The sequence below is a fragment of the Notolepis coatsorum genome (assembly GCF_963971535.1).
Source record: "Notolepis coatsorum genome assembly, chromosome: 11".
NCBI classification, from domain to species: domain Eukaryota; kingdom Metazoa; phylum Chordata; class Actinopteri; order Aulopiformes; family Paralepididae; genus Notolepis; species Notolepis coatsorum.
Genome location: NC_140175.1, coordinates 25,705,754 through 25,732,984, shown reverse-complemented (window position 1 = coordinate 25,732,984; position 27,231 = coordinate 25,705,754). Strand labels below are relative to the sequence as shown.

General features: G+C 43.7%; 1 protein-coding gene across 1 annotated transcript; it reads right to left on the bottom strand.

Moving 5' to 3' along the window:
* Positions 1 to 440: 440 nt before the first annotated feature.
* On the bottom strand, positions 441 to 25,527 carry tmc2a (transmembrane channel-like 2a; the record flags this gene model as incomplete). The annotated part of the gene is made up of 20 exons (XM_084324862.1): positions 441 to 667; positions 3,248 to 3,368; positions 3,758 to 3,836; positions 4,395 to 4,520; positions 6,640 to 6,879; positions 7,078 to 7,145; positions 7,430 to 7,558; positions 7,867 to 8,025; positions 10,514 to 10,693; positions 11,212 to 11,400; positions 11,923 to 12,070; positions 13,873 to 14,015; positions 14,285 to 14,383; positions 15,690 to 15,796; positions 16,710 to 16,791; positions 16,949 to 17,039; positions 20,704 to 20,859; positions 21,525 to 21,966; positions 25,168 to 25,206; positions 25,491 to 25,527. 20 exons carry the CDS (start codon positions 25,525 to 25,527, stop codon positions 441 to 443), a joined length of 2,862 nt encoding a protein of 953 aa, XP_084180988.1.
* Positions 25,528 to 27,231: the final 1,704 nt, after the last annotated feature.

The window sequence follows — 27,231 nt, the reverse complement described above, 5'->3', positions numbered from 1 at the left end:
AGTAGAGCATCAGGACCATGAATATGTTATATATAAAAAAAATAACATGTTAGACAAACTATTGCAAAGTCAGATTTATTCCATGAAAAAAAGTATTTCTATTCTATTCTATTCTATGAATTACAAATGCATTCAGGATGGGAAGACAAACATTTTGTTACAGATATTCTCCTAAATCAATAAAAGAGACATCAAACATCACCAAATATCCTGTATAGCTGCCAAACATGAGTAAATTCAATGACAATTTGGATCATACCTGGATGTAATGATAAGGGCAATATCTCTAAAATCATAAAAACGTGACGCTATCATGACAGTACCTTTACAAATCACATGCCACATGGTTGGTATTACAAACCCGTTCAAATTCTGACCCGACTGATATGCACTTTCACAGTTGTATGCAGTATTTACAATGAACAATCGACAAGCTTCAATCATATTGGCGGGGGCCGTCCTCTACCTCGCCCCCGCCCTGGCCCTGGCCCCGCCCCCGGTACCTGCTGCTGGCCGTTACCGGGCAGCGGTCCGGGTCCCCTGGGGCCAGGCGGACGGCTCACGGGCCCTCGAGCGTCGGGGTTTGGCGAATGCAAAGCCACATCTTTCTGTAGGTCCTTCTGTCGCTTCTTTTTAGCAGGTTTCACAGGCGGTTCCGGTTCCTCTTCTGTTGAGAGAAGAATCCAAAATAGAAGAGAATGTGTGTCGGAAGGCCGTCTGGCTTCCTCCCTCAAATACACGTTCCCCATTGTCTACCATGTCTAGCCCCTCCTCCCCCTCCTAGCTCACCATCCCGTCACCCCTCAGTTCAGTTCAGTTCAGTTCAGTTCAGTTATTTTTTATTTCAGGCTTTGGACCCAACGGTCATTCCATAAATCACCAAAGTTTTACCAGCTGCTATTGCAGCATTGTCCAATTGTCCGAAAAGAGCTAGGGAGAAGCACTGCACTTACGTCTCTTTTTTAATTTTGTTTTATTTTTATTTACATACATACATAGTAGATACATATAGTACACATTTCAGTACACATTAATATTTTTTAATATGCCATTAAAGCTCTTCTTCCCTTCTGTACCTATCAAAAATTGATTTTCTTTTGTCTAGATTTGAATTGATTTATGTTTTCACAATATTTTAGTTCATCCTGTAGCCCATTCCACGGGGTGGCTCCGTAAGAGGAGATACACATTATTTTCAGGTTGGTTTTCATCACAGGTTTTTTGAAGTTCAATGGTCCTCTGAGGTTGTATCCCCCCTCTTTATCCAGAAATTTGCTTCTTACATTTACCGGTAATTGATTATTTCTTGCTTTGTACATAACTTGCAGAGTTTTAAAGTTTACCATATCAATGAACTTCAAAATGTGTGATTGTAGAAACAGTGTGTGTGTGGTCCCGATATCCTGCATTGTTTATTACTCTTATTGCTCTTTTTTGTAGGATAGTCAATGTATTTATGGTTGTTTTGTATGTGTTACCCCATACCTCTGTGCAGTAATGCAGGTAAGGCAAGATCATTGCACAGTACAGAGTGTGCAATGAGTTGGGATTGAGTACATGTTTCACCTTACTAATAATTGAGATGCTCTTTGCCATCTTAGCCCTCACATATTCTATATGGGGTTTCCAGCAGAGTTTATGGTCTAAAATCACTCCCAGGAATTTATTTTCATATACTCTTTCTATTCTATTATTATCTATTATCAACTGAATGTCTGTTTTTATCTGGCGGTTTCCAAACACCATACATTTTGTTTTATTTAGATTTAAAGATAATTTATTTATATCAAACCAGAGTTTGTATTTATTCATTTCTCCCCTCTCCTTGACTCCTCCAACCCACCTGGGCACAACCCCTCTTCTCTGACTATAAAGGTCTACGTCTCCGATGTCTCGAGGAGACCGTTAGGAGACCCCCTCCCCCTGGCCAGGGGTTTCGCTGGGTCTCTCAACCAATTCTCCTCGGTAAGCTCTAAGCCAGGGGTTCTCAAACTTCTTCATACCGTGACCCCATTTTATTTAGGAACATTTTTGGGGACCCCACATTGCGTAATTTCAACGTGGAATTAAGGAATATCAAAATAAAAGCACATGTTGTTGAACTTGATCATGCATATTTATTAGAAAATATAATTACAGCACTATGTTATCAATACACATTTATAAAACGAGACATATTTAGCCAGGATAGGTTGCCAGAACATTAAAAAATAAAATAAAATAAATTATTATTATTATTATTTCTTTTACTTGCGTGACCCCACTGTCACCTACCCGCGACCCCAATTTGGGTCACGACCCGTAGTTTGAGAACCACTGCAGCTAATACACTTATGACAACAACTATGGTCCAAGCGAGGTCATTTCTCCCACAAATGGATACACAGATATTGCATTGTTTTGACAGCCACAGGCATCGCCGTCGGGCAACACAATCTCCAGTCTCAAGTTACCTTTGAGTTCAAGTACGCTGTGAAGGGCTGAGGCCATGAGGCCCTAATGAGCTAAACAGACCTCTGCTTAGCAGCATCACTATACCTAGTACCTAGCAGTACTGTACCTAAGTATCATTTTGATGTACTAGTACTTTATGTGAGTATTTTCTTTGTACTTTCACTCCACTACATTTCAAACATTTATCTGAACCCATCAGTTACTAGTTACCGGAAGTGTGTGTGTGTGTGTGTGTGTGTGTGTGTTGTCCTCAATGGGTTGAGGACACAAACATCATGTAGAATGCATACTTTATTATTATTTTTTTTTTTTAGCGTTTATCGCTTTTTACTACTGGGCAGTCCAGTAGAGAGAGAGAGAGGAGGAACGGGAGACAGAGTGGGGGGAAGACATTCGGCAAATAACGACGGGTCCGGGAATCGAACCCGGGTCGGCCGTGCCGCAACTCAGCGCGTTATGTGGTTTGCCACTAGGGCGCCCTACTTTTGATATTTAAGTACATTTACTTAAGTGGGATTTTGAATGGAGGACTTTTGCTTTTACCGGAGTACTAATTTATCTGGGTATTTCTACTTTTACTTAAGTAAAGTAAAAGTAAAGGAACTGTGTACTTCTTCCACCACTGAATATAGGTGATCATGGTAATGTTTATGATCGAGTCAGATAGACTGGAGTCCCCCAGACAGCAGGAAACACTGCTGCATTCTGTCTATGCCATTACGTGTCTATCTGTATATATGTGTATGAATATGACATTATATAAGAGAGCTATATGCAGGAGAGGTCGACTGACCAGGCTCTGGTGGTGGAGTAGGAGGGGCCAGGGAGCGGTTGGGAAGAAGGTCTTCCAGATCCTTTTGGACCTGGTTTGTGCTGTCTGTGTTGTTCCTCCTGTTCTTCTCCTCATCCCGAGCCTAGAGAGAGAGAGAGAGAGAGAGAGAGAGAGAGAGAGAGAGAGAGAGAGAGAGAGAGAGAGAGACAGAGAGAGAGGGAGGGAGGGAGAGAGAGAGGGAGGGATAAGCTAAAGGTTTACCATAAAGTATAAATGCTTTGCATAGAGTGTTTGCCGATTTTACATCCAAGTTGGAGGAGACCACAGTCGCCATGTGCAAAACAATGGTTGCTATGTGTTGATATGTAAGAGTTGGTAGATAATAAATTGGTGTTTTATTACTGGATCTACTACACCACCAATGGTTACAGGCAGCCATGTTGGAGGAAAGAAGACTACATAAACATTCTGTGCCAGGCCTCTATTAGACGTAAGCAGCGTGTGAGGCACCTTCTCTTCAGCTACACTCACCATCTGCATCTTCTTCTTCAGCTCATTGTTGGCGCCCTGGTAGGCCTCAGACACAGAGTTCAGATAGTAGATCGCAAGTCTAGGAGATGGAGTGAAGGAGATGGAGTGAAAAGTGCAACCTTTTCAATGTGACTGTGAATGTGTGTGTGTGCGTGTGCGTGTGCGTGTGCGTGCGTGCGTGCGTGCGTGCGTGTGTGTTGGCTACACAAATTAAATCATCCAGAGTAGCGACTTACTGATGCAAAAAATATACACATTATTAACCTCTATTCTTGCATCATCAGTAAGCCTCTACTCTGGATAATTTCGTTCTTGCAGCCAGTGTGCGAGATTTTTTCATCATGTTTGTGTGTGTAGCTGTGTAGCTTTTATCTAAAGTGACTTACAAGTTCTGTACAACAAGTCAGCAGGAAGGGTACAACTCAAGCATAGTAAGTAGTAATATATAGGCATGGTAGATTCCTTAGTAGCAAAGTGCATAATAGTAAAAGACAGTACGGCTGTTAGTATGAATATTATCTTTCTTTGTGTTTTTAGTTAACAGCAGCGTGCTTGTGTATGTATGTACATACCGGTACATGCACATATTATGTGTGTGTGTGTGTGTGTGGGGGGGGGGGGTCACAGCTGTACTCACACCATGAGCAGCACAGCAGGTATGATGAGACCAGGATTGGCTGCATAGCTGAAGAGGGTTCCCAGGAATGCAGGCAGGTCCAGATCAATAGTCTCCATTATGACATCAAACATTTTAGCCCTCCCACTGGGGAGAGAAAAAAAACCATTTCAGTGTGTGTGTGTGTGTGTGTGTGTGTGTGTGTGTGTGTGTGTGTGTGTGTGTGTGTGTGTGTGTGTGTGTGTGTGTGTGTGTGTGTGTGTGTGCGTGCGTGCGTGTGTGTGTGTGTGTGTGTGTGTGTGTGTGGTACCGGTTCCAACATGGTCAATACTACCCGAACCCAATCATGTGCGCCACTGAAATGAGGCACCAAAATCCAGAGGATCCATGCGCGTGTACTGTAAGTAGAGGTGTACCGATACTGGTATCGAATGTCAGTACGATACTAGGTTAAAATAGAACATTGGTATCAGATCATTTTCCCCGATACTAAAATCTGACTAACGTGCCAGAAATAAAAAAATTGGATCGCTTTTCGATATCGGCCGATACCCAAAGCCCAGGTATTGGTATCAGGACTGTAAAAGTTGAATCGGTACATCCCTAACTGTAAGCAGTAACAAAGGCTTCGAAAGAACAAGAGATGCCACTCACAAAGTTTAAATTGGTGATTTGGTGTTTACTATTTGATATTCATCTTTTTTTTTTATTAAAAAAAGAAATGTATATATTTTGACACTGTTTAGGAACCAGCATCGTTTTAAAGTATCGGTTTTGAGGACCAAAATAAAGCTTTGGTCTTTGTTTAACCTTATGTTTGAAAGGATGTAATAAAAAAAATATATAAGTTGTATAAAAGCAATAATATACTTGAGGTCATAGTACTATATGGCGGTTTAGTGGCACCTGTGTGCTTTGGTCATAGGAATGTATGGTATTGCTTAACTTGACTCTTAACTCATTCAGCGCCAATCGAATAACGGCAAGCACGTATATACGTTATTGAATCGTTATTTCTTTTATTCGCTATTTCCATTCATAAACATGCAGGCAGCTGTGTGTTATCACTGGGGATGGGTCTGAGATTGAAAAAGTCCAATACCGCCGCCTAACGCCTTGTGGCCGCTATTGCACTCCATTTGAAACGATGTGGCTTAGTGTCTGGGCCAGGCTGCGGCGTGCGGGCGGGGTCTAAAAACTCCGGCAAGACAAGCGGTTATAACGGATGCATCGACAAGGGTCACCCCCCCCCCCCCCCCCCCCGTTCGCGTTCAATGCTGGATAACGTTGGAAACACGATCACGATCAGTACTTGGAATGGCGATCAGATAATTAGATTATTGTTTTTGCAGTACATCATAGACAAGGTAAGGGCTATATGTTATCAATCTTGCGTTGATCCGATAGTTCTTTCCCCGCGATCGGGGCGTGTGTCTGTGGTGTGTGTGTGTGGCGTGTCCCGTTGGTTGCGATCAAAGCACGGAGGGCGGCTTACCCCCCCCCCCCCTTCATGCATCCATGATGAAACATAATACCGATAATCTAGCATTGATTTCAGATTGATTATTGATCCAGGCGAGGAATGGCACGATTTATAGTGAAATGCAGTAAAACGCTGTTTGGCGGAGTTTCCTGGGATTACACAGAATTACTCTGAAACTATACTCATATTCACCACGGTATAAAACGGGAATGTATTGATGAAAAAATGATCTGTTTTTTGCATCTTGACCATAAGAAACTCAATGACAATCGACTATATCATTAGATCCATAGCTATAATATTTAATATAGTTTTAGCACTACAAACACCGGCATGTACCCCCATTTCATTACAGCGCTGGCACACACGGCCATACGCCCACAGCGACCTCTGGCGTCCAATGAGTTAAGCGATTACTAAACACTGCACAGACTCTGGCACAGTAGTGCTACTACTATATATATATCATGATATATGATCATATACTATTATTTATTCTGCCATTCTATTAATATTATGGTATATTCTATTATTATAATCATTTTTATATGATATTATTACATTATATTTTTACATAATTATTTTATCTTATCATTATTATTTATACATTTAAATTTAAATGATTAAAATAAAACATTTAATGAAAATTTACATTTAAATTTGTATATCTTTTTTCCTACCTGTACCCTCCCTTCCCCCGTCCCCCATGCTGCTATGACACCTACATTTGGGGATTAAATAAAGGAACACTTTTCTCCACATTTGTTGGTATGTTGACAACACCTGAAGGGTCCACAGTCAAAGGAGGGCTTCAGGGTCATGATGGTGAAGACCACAGGGAGGAGGCTGAGGAAGAGGATGAGGAGCAGCAGGCCCATGTAGAAGTTGTTGGACTTGGAGGCCTTGAAGACCCTCTCGTGGGGAACGTTGGTGGCCATCACAGCCCAACACTGGTAGTACATGGAGGTCAGGAGGCGGAGGACATTTATACCAACCAGACCAGGGGCATAGAACGCCCCCATCCTGCAACAGACACGCGACACACACACACACACACGCACACGCACACACGCGACACACACACGCGACACACACACACACACACGCACGCACACACACACACACACACACACACACATTGTAAGATTGAACATAATTGTATATGCAATGTTTTCCTAAACTTGAAACGACACGACTAAATGAAAAGCAAGGAGTTGGTACCAGATCATTCCTTGATTGAAGACCAAACCAAGAACGTTGCCGCTGATATCAAACTCTCCGTATGACGGCTGTAGAGGAAACAGACACAAAGAACAGGTGAGTCGAAATGACTCTGACCTTTAACCCTATAGCATCCTAGATAATAATTTTATTTTTTTTATTTTACTTGAATGCTCCACCGTGTCTTTCAGGTGTGTAGGATCCCACATCTAAGAGTTCTACAATCGCGCTAAGTTGGAATTTACAGAGAGAACATATACAAAGTTCAAACCCGAAATGGGTTCATTCGATTGGGTGACTCAAAAAAAACCACGCGAGTGAAGGCGAGGCCATAGGACGTCACGTGACTTACAAACCCCGCCTCCAGGTCCCAGCACCAGCAGTAGTTGAGGAAGCGGACGATGACAGCCCTGGCAAAATCTCCAATCAAGATGGTCAAGTAGGTGACCTGGATATCTGACACTGTCAGCTTGACAAACTCCTGCGATGTGAACACCACACACACACACATATACAAGCATACACGCAAGCACATACACACACACACACACACACACACACACACACACACACACACACACACACACACACACACACACACACACACACACACACACACACACACACACACAGGCACACACACACACACACATTGAAGTGGGGAGCAAAAGGGAAAGTGGAAATTAATTCTTCTCTCTCTTCCCAGACAGCCCAGAAATGTATCTATAATAATCTGTACCTTCATGACAGATAGATATAGGAGCATATAAATGAATGATGTGTCATTACTATGCCAACAGCGGTCTCCCAGCATGGCCCTCTGATGACATCAGCAGGGGGCATAGGGGGCGGTGTGGACTCGGTGTCATTGTCAGCAAATGTGAAGTTTGCATAATATTGCTTTATGGCCCAGAGAGAGGCGTTCTTAATGGAATCCTCCTGTGACAACTGCACAAGAATCAAGAATCAAGAGGTTTATTTGTCACATACATACCAGGGCATTCAGTGAAATGCGGGTGGTCATGCCCGCATTGATTGTGCAAATACAATAATGAAATAATAATAATAATAATAATAATAATAATAATAATAATAATAATAATAATAATAATAATAATAATAATAATAATAATAATAATAATAATAATAATAATAATAATAATAATAATAATAATAATAATAATAATAATAATAATAATAATAATAATAATAATAATAATAATAATAATAATAATAATAATAATAAAGAAAAGACAAAGGAATGCGTCATTGTAATGATGATATGCCATTTACATAAATAACATCTTATCATGTTCGTTATAAACAAACACCCAAACTACAGGGCTAATTAATAAAATTGCCATTGAGCACAGCATTGTGATAAAGGTGTGATGCATATAAATGATGTGTAACCACCAGACAATCAATTTGGTTAGGGGAAACCGGTGAGATCACTACTGCTACACATTTAATGGACTCTTCTAAGGGTGTTCTTGTGACTGTATCGTGTTCTCTGTGTCTACGTTTTGTGTTGGTTTGATTGATGTTTCCTTAATTGTTCTTGTGTGTGTGTGTATAGGCTGTGGAAACACCAACACAACTTCCTCTAAGGAGGCAAATAAATGATCTATCTATCTATCTATCTATCTATCTATCTATCTATCTATCTATCTATCTATCTATCTATCTATCTATCTATCTATCTATCTATCTATCTATCTGTCTATCTGTCTGTCTGTCTGTCTGTCTGTCTGTCTGTCTGTCTGTCTGTCATGGTGTGCCATCTCGGTATCTGTACATTAGTATTTACAGAGCATATAGGACATGCTAGTTAGCTTTAGTAGTGCAATACACTGTTCCTGATGTTATACTACTTTAAGTGGCCTTTCCTCTGGCCATAAGTGTGCGTGTGTGCGGCATGAGTGTTAAAGTGGCTGCTAGTGTGTGAGCGTGCTCAGCGTGCGTGTCGTGTATGTACTTGTGTGTGGATAGTTCAGTTTCTGTGTCTCTCAATGTTCATTGTTCAAGGCTCTGATGGCCTGGGGGAAGAAGCTTAGCCTAAGCCTCTCCGTCTTAGTCTCTAGAATTCGCAGGCGTCTGCCTGACCTCAGCAGCTGGAACAGGCTGTTATTGGGGTGGTGGGGGTCTTTCATTATCCTGCCGGCTCTGGATTTGCACCTCTTGTTGTATAGAGCCTGCAGGGGAGGTAGCGCAATACCCGTGGTACGCTCGGCTGAGCGCACCACACTCTGTAGGGCCTTCTTGTCCTGTGCCGTGCTGTTCCCATACCAGGCAGTGATGTTTCCGGTCAAGATGCTCTCTACAGCTCCTGAGTAGAAGGACTGGAGTATCTTCCCCGATACTCTGAACTTCCTTAACTGTCTCAGGTGGTAGAGGCGCTGCTTCGCTTTCTTTACTACTGTGCCTATGTGTGTTGACCATGTCAGGTCCTCTGAGATGTGGACCCCCAGGTACTTGAAGCTGCTCACCCTGTCCACGGTAGCCCCGTTAATCCTCAGTGGTGTGTGTGTCTCCCGCTGTCCTCTCCTATAATCCACGATCAGCTCCTTGGTTTTACCAATGTTCAGGAGCAGGCTGTTGTCCTGGCACCAACGTTCCAGTACCTCAACCTCCTCCCGGTAGGCCTTCTCGTCGTTGTCCGAGATCAGCCCCACCACCACCGTGTCGTCGGCGAACTTCACAATGGAGTTGGAGCTGAACTTGGCCACACAGTCGTGTGTGTAGAGTGAGTACAGCAGGGGGCTTAGAACACAGCCCTGGGGGGACCCGATGCTCAGGGTGATGGTGTTGGAGGTCTGACCCCCCACCCTGACCGCCTGGGGTCTTTCACTCAGAAAGTCCAGTACCCAGGCGCTCAGGGCGGAGCTCAGGCCTAGCTCGATCAGCTTGTCCACCAGTCTGGTGGGGACTATGGTGTTGAACGCTGAGCTGTAGTCAATGAACAACAGTCTCACATAGCCCCCCTTCTGACGGTCAAGGTGGGAGAGAGTGCTGTGCAGTACCTGGGAGACCGCGTCATCAGTGGACCTGTTTGTCCTGTATGCAAATTGCATAGGGTCCATATCACTGGGGAGAGAGGCACAAATGTGGTCCTTGACCAGCCTCTCGAAACATTTCATGACCACAGAGGTGAGTGCCACCGGTCTGTAATCATTTGGACATGTTGGGGAGGGTTTCTTCGGTACAGGGATGATGGTAGACATCTTGAAGCAGGCAGGGACTACTGACTCCGCCAGGGATTGATTAAATATGGCGGTGAACATAGATAGATATCTATCTATCTATCTATCTATCTATCTATCTATCTATCTATCTATCTATCTATCTATCTATCTATCTATCTATCTATCTATCTATCTATCTATCTATCTATCTATCTATCTATCTATCTATCTATCTGTCTGTCTATCAATACCTTGGTGTTGACCTCATCAAACAGGGCGAAGAGGAAGGTGTACAGGTTTCCCAGGAAGAGGGCGAAGATGCGTCCCAGCTGCCACTTGAGGGCGATACGTGGGTGGTACTCCTCCAGCTCCGCGATGGTCTCAAACAGAGGAGGGCACACGAGACCCAGCAGAGACATGATGAGCTCCAGCTAGCAGGAAATAGAGGGGGAAATCACACATCAATCACAAGACACGAAGAGTGCCGTTCCAAAATAACACCCGTTATCCAACATCTGAGAGAGAAAGAAAATCTAAACGATGTGAAACTAAGAGACAACATATTTTATTTCTGAGGAAGGAATAGTTACGTAAGACATTTTCTTTTGTAATATTGATTGATACTTGTATGTAACTTGTTGCAACTCCACTCATTACTGTAACCCTTTCACGTATACCACACTACAAATGGTTAACGATTTCACTACCACACTACAGACAGTTAACCTTTCACTACTGTTAGTGAAAGGTTAACATTCTGTAGTGTGGTAGTGAAAGCGTTAACCCTTTGTGATGTGGCAGTGAAAGGGTCAATGCGACTCATACTGGGCCCCCGACAGCCGTAAAGAAATGCTGCCATACACACTGAAATATCATTCACTATCCTTCCATGCAACACACACCATCATAATCATAATCATCACTTGTCATCGCCGCCACCTTTCATTACCTCGTTTTTCTCGTACCAGCTCAGGTCAGTCCTACTGGCGAACTCCTGAGACCTTTTCACCACAAAGTAGATGAGGTAGCCGCTCCCTCCCAGGCTGCACGTGATCATGACGTTGGCCAGGACCCTCAGGAACCTCCTGAGGTGGATGTTCTCGTCCTTCTGGTTCTCCTGTTCGTCCACGATGGACTCCTGTTCTCGACGAGACGGGTACAGAGGGGCCCCCGTTTAGCGCATATTGTCGTACGGCAATTGACCTATCTCAAACCCCGCCATACTTTGTCCAAGGGAAGCAACAGTTGTGCTGCGATTGGAGGAGTGAGAAAACAGGGCGGGGTTTGAGATAGGTCAAATGGGGAAACGCGAGCTGTATTGTATTGTACTCCTCTGAGGTCAAAGGTCACTGACTTTTAGGGTGATCCCAGAAAGTGGTGTATCTGATCTGATACCATCTCTTGTGTGTGTTGAAAAAGAGTTTCTTTCTTTTTCCATGTGGACTCGTCTTGCCAAAGTGGAATCATGGATCCAAACAAACCATAGATCCCCAGATGCAGATGGACTCAGGCCCTTTTTAAATCTTTTATATATATGCATGCAGAGCTCTTGCCTGTTGTTATTCTCTCAATGCCAACTGCATTGCATTGAAAGCCATCTTTTGCAATTCGTGAAAGAAAACTGTGCTACTCGAGCGAGATCAACGGTCGCCAGGGTTACCTTGAAGCTGGTAGTGATGGAGGCGTACTTGTTGTCTGCCGTCTCTGAGTTGCCGATGAGGTAATCCCAGCTGGTGAACATCTTCCAGGCAAAGGTGAACTCCCCGTCGTCCCCGTCTCCCCCCCCAACGTCAGCGTTCTTAGCCATTCTGAACACACGGACACAATACACACATACATGATTGACACGCACGTAGAAACCAGTGTTCGTATCTGCTGTGCACATCATCATAAGATAAGATAAGATGAGAGATAAGAGAGAAACTTGCACTCACACACAGCATGGTTGCAAGAGAATGTAAAGTACAGAGGTAATTGAGAACATGGAGAAAAGATTGTGATGATAAAATGATATAATATAATAAATAAAAAAAGACAAACTACAACCCTGACAAACACAGGCTATATCTATATCTACAGTATATCTATCTATCTGTCTGTCTGTCTGTCTGTCTGTCTGTCTGTCTGTCTGTCTGTCTGTCTGTCTGTCTGTCTGTCTGTCTGTCTGTCTGTCTGTCTGTCTGTCTATCTATAAATCTATATATATATATACAGGTAAGAGGGCGGCTAAGTGGCGCAGTGGGCAAGGCGCTCGCCACTAACGCAGGAGATGCTGGGTTCGAGCCCAGCTCTCGGTAGAGACGGTGATACATGCCTTTGTCACCACCCGCCTCGACTACTGCAATGCTCTGTACACGGGCATTGACAAGTCCCTCCTCCACCGCCTACAACTGGTGCAGAACGCAGCCGCGCGCCTCCTCACCAAAACAAGAAAATACGAACACATCAGCCCAGTTTTGGCCTCGCTCCACTGGCTGCCTATTAGCTTCAGGATCGATTTTAAATTAGCACTAAATGTTTTTAAATCATTAAATGGCACGGCTCCCTCCTATCTGTCCGAGCTCCTGCACCGCCACACCCCCCACCGATCCCTCAGATCAGCTGACCAGATGCTATTGGTGGTACCCAGAACCAGGCTCAAAACTAGGGGAGACAGAGCTTTCTCCACCGCAGCGCCTAGACTGTGGAACAGCCTCCCCCACAGCGTACGGACTGCCCAGACCGTACAGGCTTTTAAATCACTCTTGAAAACCTACCTGTTCTCCTTGGCCTTCCCCCCTACTTAACCACCACTAGACCCCTGGCCCTTCTATCCTCTTTGTTTTACTGTGTCCTACCAGTTTTTATTACTTTCATTGCTTTATTATGTTTTTAATCCTATATCTTGCACCATATTGTTTGTTTTTGTTGCTTTCATTGCTTTGCTATGTTTTTTTTTCTTTCTTTTAATCTTATACCTTGCCTCACACTAATTTGTTTTTATCAACTTGCTTGTGAAGCACTTTGGTGTCAGCTGCCGCTGCCTGGAAATGTGCTATACAAATAAAACTGACTTGACTTGACTTGTTGCTACCAGCTTGGCTGGTCGTTCATACTAACACAATTGGCAGTGTTAGGGGTGGGAAAGCTGGTGGGTGGGGATTGGACGTTGTGGACAGCGACTCCTACAGGTCGGTTGGTGCGCCTGTACAGCAGAATCAGGAAGTAACAGGGGCAGCGTGAGCCTCCCACGTGTTACTCCTCGCCACTGAGAGATTGCGCTGTACAGGTGAAAAGATGCGACAGCTGCCTCCTCATGTACCTGAGGGGACACGTGATGCAAGGCTTGGTCCTCACTGCAGCCGACCAGTTGTAGGCATAGTCTAGCAACGTTCGAGACAGGGGAGGGGATAATTGAAGGGAGAATTGGCGAGGCGAAATTGGGATGGGAGAAAAATTGAAATATAAGGATAAAAAGTGGATAAAAAAAAGATATATATACAGGTATCAGCACCTTCAGCAGCACCTCTACACTACACCTTTGTTTTTACAGTAAACATCTGTGAATGCCATGCATATTAGGGTCACTGATCATATTAGTTATAGAGCGGGAGGAGGATGCTGGACTCACGTGCGAATAACAACCATCAGACTGTAGCCAAAGCTACCGATCCCCACCAAGAGGTAAGACAAGGGCAGCCTGAACTTCAGCAGGCCAATGGTCCTCTGGTCGTTGTAATATCCATAGAAAAGGATTGAATATTTGCAATAGCCCTGGGAGATGAAGCGAGAAAGACAATGAGACAAAGGGAGCTGCAGGTGTAAACGTGGCTTACCGTAACACAATTAAACATTCCAAATAACATTACGACTAATGAATGAATGAATGAATTTATTCATTCATTCTTCGTTCATTCATTCATTCATTCATTCATTCATTCATTCATTCATTCATTCATTCATTCATTCATTCATTCATCTAAAGCAGAGAGATTCTTTGAAAAAGGATATTCAAGGCTGAATAAGACGTGCAGTTGACCCACATTGAAGTCCGTGAGGACAGAGTAGTCTTGAGCCTGGGCCGCCTCAGCTCTGGGAACTGTCTTTCTGGGAATGGATCCATAGGGAAGGCCCATCAGAACCTGGAGATGTAGGAAACATTTACAGCACACTGACAAACTGCATTTAATATCCATAGCTGCAGCTGGAAAACGTTTTAGGCTTTAATGTCATAATCTTCTAATCATATAAATAATATGAATTCATATAATTAATATAAATAAATGTTTTTCTTCTATCCATCACCTATTGTTATAACAATGATTCCACCTAAATCAAATCAAATCAAATTTATTTGTAAGGCCCGACAACGACAACACACGTTAATGGCCCCATGGGCCGGACACGTCTTCTTTAAACAAGTCAAGAAGAAACATAACAATAAGTCAAGAACAAAACAAGAACACCATAAGTTCCTGATTGCTTTACTACATTTGTAGTCTACTTCATACCAACAGCCATCAGACTGTACACAACGCCTCACTGCCTCACTGAGCACAGAGTAACAGTATAAATCCCTGTATATCCCTGTATATCCTCCTTTACATTCCAGTACATTTCACATTTTACATTTCACTGTAAATTTTTACTGTATTACTGTATATTTTAGACTGTATATTGTAGAGTGTATATATAGTATATACATATTTTAGAATGTATATCTCTGACTGTGTACTCTTATTCTTATTGCTGTTCTAAATGGTGCAGTAGGAGGACATTCCTGGGGAAATAATCCAGCGCGCAGGACGTTACATGTCCTACATCACAGCAAAAGCAGTGACCATTTATGGCCAATAGATGTAGCTAAAAACAAACAAAAGACAATTGGATTTTGAGGATTAGCATTTTAACTCTTTCACTACCACACTACAAACAAAGGGTTAACACGTTCACTACCACACTACAGAAGGTCAACCTTTCACTACCACACTACAGATGGTTAACCCTTTCACTACCACACTACAAAGGGTTAACCGTTTCACTACCACACTACAGATGGTTAACCCTTTCACTACCACACTACAAAGGGTTAACCGTTTCACTACCACACTACAGAAGGTTAACCTTTCACTACCACACTACAGAAGGTCAACCTTTCACTACCACACTACAGATGGTTAACCCTTTCACTACCACACTACAAAGGGTTAACCGTTTCACTACCACACTACAGAAGGTTAACCTTTTACTACCACACTACAGAAGGTTAACCTTTCACTACCACACTACAGAAGGTTAACCTTTCACTACCACACTACAGAAGGTTAACCTTTCACTACCACACTACAAAGGAATATTAAAATCATTCCATTATTTTACCCAGTGATTTGGTGATTTATTTTAGAAGAACACCATTTAAAACACAAAAGGCACAGAACACAGTGTCACCTCTGGAATGACCACCAGTCCGAACATGAAGCCAAAGAGGACCAGGTTCATGCCGTACATCCAGCGCAGGAAGATGAAGTAGGACGCCACGGAGGAGCCGAAGTGACCTGAGGTGACAAAATGTGAGAGGTGTGAGAGAGATGAGGAAGGGGCAAGAGAGAAAGAGAGCTGGGAGAGTGTGTGTGTGTGTGTGTGTGTGTGTGTGTGTGTGTGTGTGTGTGTGTGTGTGTGTGTGTGTGTGTGTGTGTGTGTGTGTGTGTGTGTGTGTGTGTGTGTGTGTGTGTGTGTGTGTGTGTGTGTGTGTGTGTGTGTGTGTGTGTGTGTGTGTGTGTGTGTGTGTGTGTGAGAGAGAGGGGGGGGGGGTCCCCAGCCCTTGTGTGGGTGAATGTAACAAGTTCCTAACTTTTTCTTCCCCCAATTATTTCATATTCATTGTTTTAAATTATTATTTTCTTTTAAGTTATTTTGTGCCTTTGCAAATTTGCAATGCATGAGGGTCATCCTTTTGTGTAAAAATGGCTGCTAAACAAAGAAAATGGGTGTGAATAGTTCAGGTGTAACGTTCAACACACTGTGTTAGTAATCATTACTATGTAATGTTACAGTTAGTAAATTGGTATGCCCATCTGTTATTTTTTTGTTGGGCTTTTATAAAAAAAAAAATCATGATTTCAGCATTTTGTTTTACAATGCAGTTTGCACATCTTAGTTACTTGAAGATTTTGGACAGTATTTCTCATTGTGGCAATAAATAAACATGCATTTCTTTGCATAAAGCAAGCATTTGTCTACTCTCATGTTGATAAGAGTATTAAAACTTGAAAAAGATCCGTTAGGTAGATTTAGAACAGATAAGAAATATGCGATTCATTTGCGATTAATCACAATTAACTATGGACAATCATGCGATTAATCAGATTAAATATTTGAATAGATTGAGAGCCTTAATATAAATATAAGATACAGCACCTGTCCACTAGAGGGTAGTATTCATATTCAGTTGTTGGTAAGTTGACTCACTCTCCACCTCCTTAATTTTCCGTTCCCATGGAATACAGGATGTTCTGAAGTTCTCAAAGTCTCTTGAGAACTTGATCCATTTCTAGGCACAAAAAAAGAGAACCAACGTTGAATAATACATTTCATAAGCTGAAAAAAAATCAAAGAAATGCTTTGTTATTGTATCCCTAGGGTGTGTAGGTAATGATTCAATTGTGATAATACTCGCAATAATAATGAAAGTGAAATTAAATTCTAACCTTCTTCATCATCACTTTGTAGGCGTACCACTTCCGGCCCTTTCCTTTGCCCAAAGCTCCTTCGAATTTATCCACAAACTCTTGAGCCTCCCTGGGTAGAGACCATAGAGTTATATGTGGTCAGCTCATCTGAAACGGTAGAATGTCCCTTTAATTTGACATTGAGGCCTACTTAGTGGCCCTATTCATCATGCATCTCAGCGCAGGAATGCAAGTCCAGGATCAATGTTGATCTGAATTAAGTAAAAAACATGATGAAATTGATTGAGGATGTCAAGAGACCGTTATAGTTGCAAAATGTTTTTGTTTTCATGTGATGTCTCAACCAAGGTTAACATATTGGAGGCTATGTCACCAGTAAATCACCCAATGGGAGACAGGTTTACGGCACATGCTCAGATTACACTGGTGGAGTGTTTCAGAGGATATGATGCAAGTTCCTTGTATGCAGCCATTTTGTGTCTCTCCTTAGGGACTCATTAGTGTTCTTATCTATGCATCCCCCACCCTGTATCCCCCCCATGCTGCTTTGACACCCGAATTTCCTCAAGGGGATCAATAAAGGATTATCTTATCTTATCTTAACTTATCTTATCAGCACCAACTCAGAGAGGCTTGACATATGGACCCAGGTTCAGGTTAGTATAGTAAAAATAGAACAAACACACAAAATTAAAATTAAAAAACAACAATGCTGGACATTATGCATACAATTAAAAGATATGCTTTTTTTTATTTTTCTTGTCCCAGGTTAAGTTTTGTCCTAATATAACTAATGTAACGGGTGAATGTTTCAAGTTCAGTTTTGTCCTAATATAACTAATGTAACTGGTGAATGTTTCAGGTTCAGTGTCTGAGTGTCCCGCTCCAGCCTTATTGGGATATATTCGTCTTTTGAGCGCCTATTGCGCATGCGTTGAAAAAACGTCCATGCACCTTGCATTCGCCCATGGCCACACATTCTGCCCCGTGTTTCCTTAAAACACAGGGTGTGGCCACTTCCATGCCCTTCCTCGATTTTTGCTACATGCACCATCAAACAGTGGATCGTTATGAAGAGAAAAGAGAAGTTAAAGAACATCGGACTACCGCCAGGATTTCCCCAGCGCGTCCAGATGGGATATCGCCAGGTGCCCAACGCTGGACTTTCTTCAGATTCCCGTCACCAGCTTGGCAGAGGACTGGAGAACGTCACACGGCATGCGGTAGCCGAACCGAACCGCGGTCAGGTAGGGCCGGCAAAGGCAACACGCGGCGCTGATGCTGTCCCGTGAGACAACCGGGTGGCACGTGTGCAGTGCAGGGGGCTTTGTACTCGGGTGAACGCAGACAACAAGCAATGCTATTACGTGTTTTTCCCAGTATCATGGCGCTCGCCGCTGCTGCTAATGGGGTTCCACTCCCGTGGGTCCACATGGGCAGCAGGACGTCGCACGTGACGGTCTTCTCCGCACACAGGATGGGGGGGGGGGGACATGTCGGACCAACGCGGTAGGAGGCAGCAGGCCTGCTCTGCCTACCCTACATATCAATGTGTTGGAATTGAAGGCAGTGCTTCTATAGTCCTCAAACGGCTCCACCCTCATGTGGGTGGAGCTTCGTATATCAACAGACAGGGAGAAGTGCGCTCCCCCCGTCTCCACCAGGCGGCGGTCGAACTCTGGCTATGGGCGTCTCGCAATCTGCGCAGCCTGAGGGCTCTCCACATCCCCGGCAAGGAGAATGTGGGTGCAGATTTGATGTCACAGGGAGGTCCCCACCCAGACAAGTGGGGACTACATCCAGACATAGTCAGACTGATCTGGAACCGATTCGGGAAGGCCGCGGTGGACCTATTTGCGAGCAGTCAGTCCTACCAGTGCCCGCTGTGGTTCTCGGTCAGTCGGAAGGACAACCTCCCTTCTCAGAGCCTCCCCCTCAGTGAGAGAGCCTCCTCAGAGAGTTTCAGAGCCTCCTCAGAGAGTTTCAGAGCCTCCTCCTCAGAGAGTTTTCAGAGCCTCCTCAGAGAGTATCAGAGCCTCCTCCTCAGAGTTTTCAGAGCCTCCTCAGAGAGTTTCAGAGCCTCCTCAGAGAGTTTCAGAGCCTCCTCCTCAGAGAGTTTTCAGAGCCGCCTCAGAGTTTTCAGAGCCTCCTCAGAGAGTTTCAGAGCCTCCTCCTCAGAGAGTTTTCAGAGCCTCCTCAGAGAGTTTCAGAGCCTCCTCGTCAGAGAGTTTTCAGAGCCTCCTCAGAGAGTCTCAGAGAGTTTCAGAGCCTCCTCAGAGAGTTTCAGAGCCTCCTCCTCAGAGTTTCAGAGCCTCCTCCTCAGAGTTTTCAGAGCCTCCTCAGAGAGTTTCAGAGCCTCCTCCTCAGAGAGTTTTCAGAGCCTCCTCAGAGAGTTTCAGAGCCTCCTCCTCAGAGTTTTCAGAGCCTCCTCTGAGAGTTTCAGAGCCTCCTCAGAGAGTTTCAGAGCCTCCTCCTCAGAGAGTTTTCAGAGCCTCCTCAGAGAGTTTTCAGAGCCTCCTCAGAGAGTTTCAGAGCCTCCTCAGATAGTTTCAGAGCCTCCTCCTCAGAGAGTTTCAGAGCCTCCTCAGAGAGTTTCAGAGCCTCCTCAGAGAGTTTCAGAGCCTCCTCCTCAGAGAGTTTTCAGAGCCTCCTCAGAGAGTTTCAGAGCCTCCTCCTCAGAGAGTTTCAGAGCCTCCTCAGAGAGTTTTCAGAGCCTCCTCAGAGTTTCAGAGCCTCCTCCTCAGAGAGTTTTCAGAGCCTCCTCAGAGAGTTTCAGAGCCTCCTCCTCAGAGAGTCTTCACAGCGTACCAGGCGGAGAAGAGCCTTCACCTGCTGTGTCCTGTCCGTGCGTTGGCGGTGTACCTCAGGGCTACCAGTCAACTACTTGTCTGTTACGGTGGCCCCAACATAGGTAAGGTGCTGACTGTCCAAGCAACGCCTGTCACATTGGTTGTGCGAGGGCATTGCCCTCTGCTACACTTTGGTTCTCCTGCACCCCCGCCACCAGGTGGGCCGCCACCAGGTGGGTAACCGCTGAATGTTTCAGGTTCAGGTTTGTCCTAATGTAACGGAGGTACCGCAGTATATCCACAGTCACGTGGTACAAGTAGTTTGGTGGCTGTGGATGGTAAGCGGTACTGCAAGTAAACTCACTCCCCAGAGGCATCCAAACTGAGCGCTTAGGGGGGATATCCTTTCTTGGCGCAGCGGTTTGTGATGTCGGCCCCGGTGCAGAGAGGCCGGGGTTCAACTCCCACTCAGGGCGATCCCTTAACAGGGGTTGAATAGGAATTTTAAACACAACGCAGAGCAATACGAGACCGGTTACAGTGGTGCCTATAGACCCGGATGCCCTGGGTGGAGTGAGTTTAGGGGGGTGAGTGTAACGGAGGTACCGCAGTATATCCACAGTCACGTGGTACAAGTAGTTCGGTGGCTGTGGATGGTAAGCGGTACTGCAAGTAAAACTCACTCCCCAGAGGCATCCAAACTGAGCGCTTAGGAGGGATATCCTTTCTTGGCGCAGCGGTTTGTGATGTCGGCCCCGGTGCAGAGAGACCGGGGTTCAACTCCCACTCAGGGCGATCCCTTAACAGGGGTCGAATAGGAATTTGAAACACAACGCAGAGCAATACGAGACCGGTTACACTAATATAGCTAATGTAACTGCTGAGTGTTTCAGATTGAGTTTTGTCCTAATATAGCTAATGTAACTGCTGCGTGTTTCAGGTTCAGTTTGGTTGTTATTGCTGTTATAACTGTTGAGTGTTTACTTGAAGAGCTTCAGCCTCCTCCTCATCCTCCAGGGTTTGTTCCTCATGGTGGCAATCAGCTTCTTCTTCTCCTCCACCTCCTCCATAAGCCGGGCCATCTCTCCTTCTGACATGGACTCATCTTCCTCTTCTGAGTTTGAGTTGGAATCAGATGAGCTGGGCCGGGGTGGGGCGAGAGATGAAAGATGAAACGATTGTTTGGGGGAAGACAAGTAAATGTATGTGTGTGTGTGTGTGTGTATGTATGTGTGTATGTATGCATGTGTATGTGTGTGTATGTATGTGTGTATGTGTGTATGTGTGTGTATGCATGTGTATGTGTGTGTATGTATGTATGTATGCATGTGTATGTGTGTGTATGTATGTGTGTATGTATGTATGTATGTATGTATGTATGTATGTATGTATGTATGTATGTATGTATGTATGTATGTATGTATGTGTGTATGCATGTGTATGTGTGTGTGTATGTGTATGTATGTGTGTATGTATGCATGTGTATGTGTGTGTATGTATGTGTGTATGTGTGTATGTGTGTGTATGCATGTGTATGTGTGTGTATGTGCATGTGTATGTGTGTGTATGTATGTGTGTATGTATGTATGTATGTATGTATGTATGTATGTATGTATGTATGTATGTATGTATGTATGTATGTATGTATGTATGTATGTATGTATGTATGTATGTATGTATGTATGTATGTATGTATGTATGTATGTATGTATGTATGTATGTGTGTATGCATGTGTATGTGTGTGTATGTGTGTGTGTGTGTGTGTGTGTGTGTGTGTGTGTGTGGTACTTCTCTCGAAGGATACCTGCTCTCTTCTTTCTTCTTCTTCTTCTTCTTCTTGTCCTTCTCATCGTCATCCTCCTTCTGTTTCTTTCCTCCTTTCTTTCCCTTCTTCCCCTTCTCCTCCTCCGACGAGCTGTCCTCTTTCTTCTTCTTTCCTCCCTTTCCTCCTTTCTTCCCCTTCTTGCCCCGCTCCTCCTCGCTGTCCTCGTCGCTGTCCTGGGCCTTGCCTCCTTTCTTCTTCCTATTGGCCGCCGCTCCTCGTTTCTTCTTGGGGGCGTCGTCCTCGCTCTCGTCATCGCTGTCGCGTGACTTTGCCTTCTTTTTATTGGCTCCTCCCTTGCGGCTCCTGGGGGCCTCGTCTTCCTCCTCGTCCTCGCTAGCCGGCTTCTTGCCTCTGCCCCTGGCACCTCCTCTCCCCGCGGCCGGTCTCCTATTCCCTCCTCCTCTCGTCCTAGTGTCACCGTCTTATGGGGGGAGAACGCACACACGCACACACACACACACACACACACACACACACACACACACACACCTTTTTAACCCCCTTCCCTCTGGTAGAAGACTCCAAAGTCTCAGGTGTAGGACATCTCGTTTTAAAAATAGCACATATCCCGAGGTTGTCCGTCACCTGAACTCAAGTCCACAGGCACTTTATGGTACACAGGCACTTTGTACCATAAGGGCTAGCACCAGCCGACAGGCCCTTTAAGGCAATATGCACTTTAAATTGGAACACTGAGCTCTTTTAGGCATTGTAGCATTTTTAAATAGTTTGTGAAATACTTCTATTGTAGGGATTGCATTGCATCAGTGGAGGTTATTCAATGACAACACCTGAGGCAGAAATTCACTCATAATTATTATTAATTGACAAAAATTCACTGGCATTATTTTTTTACAGAGGAAAACATTTCTAATAAAAAATAATAATAATAATAAAAATTTTTTATATATATATATATATATATATATATATATATATATATATATATATATATATATATATATATATATATATATAAACTAAAAGGAGAAAACCTTCAAAGGAAAGAAGGGACCGCACACTCCACAGGACTCGTTTTTGCTTATTTATTGTTTGCACAACGCGTTTCGCTGTCGCTTCCTCACCTGAGGAAGCGACAGCGAAACGCGTTGTGCAAACAATAAATAAGCAAAAACGAGTCCTGTGGAGTGTGCGGTCCCTTCTTTCCTTTGAAGGTTTTCTCCTTTTAGTTTATTTATCTCTCTTGCGCTGACCTGCACCTCCAGTCGGGGTCCAACCAGATGTGCACGAGTCCTATCTAGTTTAATATATATATATATATATATTTTTTTTTTATTATTATTATTATTTTTTATTAGAAATGTTTTCCTCTGTAAAAAAATAATGCCAGTGAATTTTTTTTTCTTCTTCAAAAATGGCCAAGTGACAGCTCTGAGCTCTCTGATCAGGCCTGCTCATCACATAACTGCAGTAATGGCGAGCTGTCAATCACTATAGTATAGTGCAACTTTTCTGCACGGGTTGATCTTAGTTGATTATTATCCAATCAAAATAGGCTATTTGAGTCATCTAAGCCCCGCCCGTGCATTTTTGCGCACGCCACTCACGAACGGGGATTGAATGATTGACAGCCCTCAATGTTCTGACACTCAAATCAGAGAAGAGCTCCGTGACTGTGATGATGTCATCAAGTTCTCCGGCTGTTTGATTGATTGTTTGATTGAAAATTGTATTAACAGATTGCAGAATGGGTACAATACAGTACAGCTGTAACAACACAGTAGGCTAAATTAAACTTTGCGCCAACATTAGGACCGCAGCGTGACTGTGATGATGTCATCACCAGTGATCTCCAGTAATCGGAGATAGTATAAGGAGTTTGGGGGAGGATTCGCAAAACATGTGTTTACCTGTGGCCAGGGAGAACCGGGAGTTGCATTGAAACCTACCAAGATAGACCCCCACTACCAGGTCAGACGGGCCAATTTAGTCTCGCTCTGAGTGGGCTGGCTGGGGAAGACGAATGGAGACCTTTTTCATCAGAAAATATCGAAGGATGGATTTAATTTACAAGTGATCAGATGGGAGGGAGTCTATTTACGAGGGACACTATTTCCTGTAACGTCGTCAATGGTGAGTGAAATTATTTTTTTTAATATTTAGTAGCTGTGTGGGGCGGGTCTGTGTTGATTATGAATTAATTGGCTGTATTTTACTGCGTGCGTTGGTATGCTTTCTGCCTTTCTGTGGGTATCGAGCGATTTATTTTGGTCCGCTGTGGCCTGGCCTCTGTGTGTGTGTATGTGTGTGCACGCGTGTGTGTGTCGTTCAGTTCCTATAGAGCTGAGTGATGTGCATCTGAGATTGATCTGGTGATGCGTTCTGTACAACATCTCCTCTCCTCCTCCTCTTACTCTCCCTCCTCCTCCTCTTCCTCTCTCTCCTCCCTCTCTCTCCTCCCCTCCTCCTCCTCTCCCCTCCTCTCCTCCTCCTCCTCTCCTCTCCCTCTCCTCTCTCCTCCTCCTCCTCCCCTCTCCCCTCCTCCTCCTCTCTCGTGATGTTTGTAAGTGAGGCGTGTGTGTCAAGAGTTACTCCAAGATATTTATTACTAGTGCCTGTTGTCTTTAACTGTAGTGTCTGTCTGCTGTCTTCATAACCACACTGTGTGTCTGTACTTCTTTATTACATTTTTGTATCTCTCCCGTCCTCCCCAATATTTTTTAACTCACAGCCACCACTGCCACACACATTGGGGGATGTTTTAAAAATATAATTTAACATATAATATAATAATTTGTGCTTCACCAAACAATTTGGTCAGCAGCCGTATGTCTTGTATGTTTTTATATTGTATGTTTTTATACTGTATGTACTGTATGTTTGGCACCAAGACAAATCCCAATCAACCATGTGTTGAAATGGCAATAAAGTTTTCTATCTATCTATCTACAAACATTGTTTTGAATTCAGAAAGTTATCAAGTATTTCTCAGCTTTTTATCTTTAATGGTCAGATTGCCATGATATTCGTGACCCCAATAGGAATAACTCTATTGATTTGGGTGACCCCATGACCTTTCTTCTAGTGCCACCATCAGGCCAAACTGAGAACAAGCTATCTCAAAAGGCTAATGGCCAGACTCCCATAAACATTTGCTGTGCACATCCATGACCCCGAGAAGAGGAAATCTACAGATGTTGCTGACCCCATGACCTTACCTCTAGTGGCCCTGCCGGGTCAAACTGTCCACTTCCAAACGAGCATATCTCCTGACCTGTTAGTTGAACGGTCACAAAATGTGCTGTGAATATTCATGACCCTTAGAGGGAGAGGCCTGTAACCCGGTGACCTTTCCTCTAATGCCACCATATGGATGTACAGCCTGGGTCCGTTGAGACCGGCAATACCGGCAACTTTTTCCATCATCTACCCGGTGAAATGTTGCATGTGTAATCAACGGAAAGGCGAAGAGATTGTTCGGCCGTGGCGGAAGTGTGCACTCCGCTGAATGCATTCTTCTAGTTGAACAATTAAATGAATTCAATTACAGCTTATCAGCGGTCGGCCGAATTGCTCACACATTATAGGAAGAAGAGAGGGACACATCAGTCCTGTCAGTTCGGTAACGTTGTGCCAGACACCTCAGCCTGTGTCCACTTACCGTCGCTGTCACTCACGCCTCCGTCTATCTCTATCCCAACTGGATGAGAGGACACAAACAAAACAACAGAAGCATCAGCTATTCAACCATGTCAACAGATGCCCGCGAACCAGTGCACGCCAAGGTCACATACTTATACACTTAAGTTGTTCTGTAGAAAGTGTTATTGTGAAGTGGGTGAGGAGGGGTTTGCAATTGGGAAATGTGAAAAATTAAATTGAAAATAAAAAAAAGAAATTGTCTAATACAATGGAAAATTCTGCACAATGTGATATTTTAGATTAGAATAAAGAAACCCCCTCGCCCATCTCAAATCAACTTACCGTCCTCCATCTTAGCCAAATCACTTTTCCTGGGCATGGTGGAAATGGGAAAGTTAAAAGCCTTTTCTTCTCTGCCTGGTGTTCTCCGGCTGGGTGGTGAGCACTGACAGACACCTCCCCTGCTCCGCTCCGCTCAGCTCCACCGGGGTTCACCGCACATACCCAACTCAGGTAACTAATCGACCCGTCCGTCACTATGACAACTACCGCAGGTGACCCACTATCAACAAGTGGGCAACATCGGCAATTATGGCGACGACAAAAACACAGGCCTACCGCTAAATTTCACTTGTCAATCACGGAAGGAAAATTAGTGTGAATTCTTTTTTGTTTGTTTTTTTTGCAGGTACCACAAGTGTGACTCCTTGAGCAAGCTATAGGCTACCGGTTAAAAATCGAAAACGTCTTCTAAATGAAGACAAAAAGGCATTTAGTAGCCAATATGGGTCTATGGGACTAAATTAGACTAAAGTTCTGCTCTATTGTCTCTATACCATGGGAGGAACACGCCGCACTCTCACTCCTGTCTGGTTGTTGGACAGTGGACACCGTGGCCATGAGCAGCACAAGACGAGACGGCGTAAAGATTTAATGAAGGCTCAGGTTTCCTTTTTCAAGAGCCATTAGGCAAACAGCAAAAGCATTATGTGCATTTTTTAGATGCAACGTTTTGATATTTCACTGATACTATAGACAAAATAGATGACACAAAAAAGGGATAGCTTTGTTGTTTTTCGCGTTTCAAGTTTTGTTTTATTTGTCACATATATACATGTACATTATAGTGAAATGCTTGGTTCTGTATGACCCTCCTGACTGAGATTGTGCTTCATACTGTAAAAGAGTAAAAGACCAAACTCTATATAAAATTAAAATGTACAAAATGCTAAAATTAGGTAGAAGAGGTAGAGCAAATGTGTAAGAATAAATACATAAAATACGGTATAATGTTTAAAAAGTGTTCTCTTTAATCTAAATCTATTTATTCTTACACATTTGCAATACCTGTTGTGTAAAGAAAATATATATATACACTTTTTATTTATTTATTGTTGTTTAATGTGTCTAACTGGTTGGTGGATGTGCTTCAGATTAAATACAATGGAACTCCTGCTCCTACTGACAGTGACGTGCTATGTGGTTCCATTCTATGTGGTGTGATTCTATGTGGCTGTGTCATCACAATGATTGGCAATTAGGCTGATCTGGGAATCTACCTGTCCTCTTTAAATAAGGAATGTACTCCTTCATTTGGACACACCGGATAGCCGAGGACATCCGTGCCAGGTGAACAATTACAGACTAGTAAATCAAGTGACTGGAATATTTGTGAGTGCGAGTTCAACCCTGTCTTCATATAAGGATTACAAGCATCTCTAGGATAAGGAGCACAGTGGTATCCTTGCAAAGGAAAACTGATGGACAAGCAGGCAGACACATCTGAGCTTGTTTAATCCTCATTAAATAATACAGTGGAGTGGAGCTCATCTTCCAGAGCCAAAATTACTCCATTACACGTTCCATCAGCTCCACAAGCACACCGTGACAGTTTGCAGGTACCGCTACGCTTGGTTTGCTTCATATCACAGCCAGGAAAACCGTGAACATAAGACTAAATTACATGACATGCCGTCACCCAGGAGATCTAAAGTCAACTTCAGTCTAACTCAGAAGGATTATATTATGAACTAAACATAAGATCCAGGCCACTTATTTGTCAAATACTATACCCAGAAGTTGT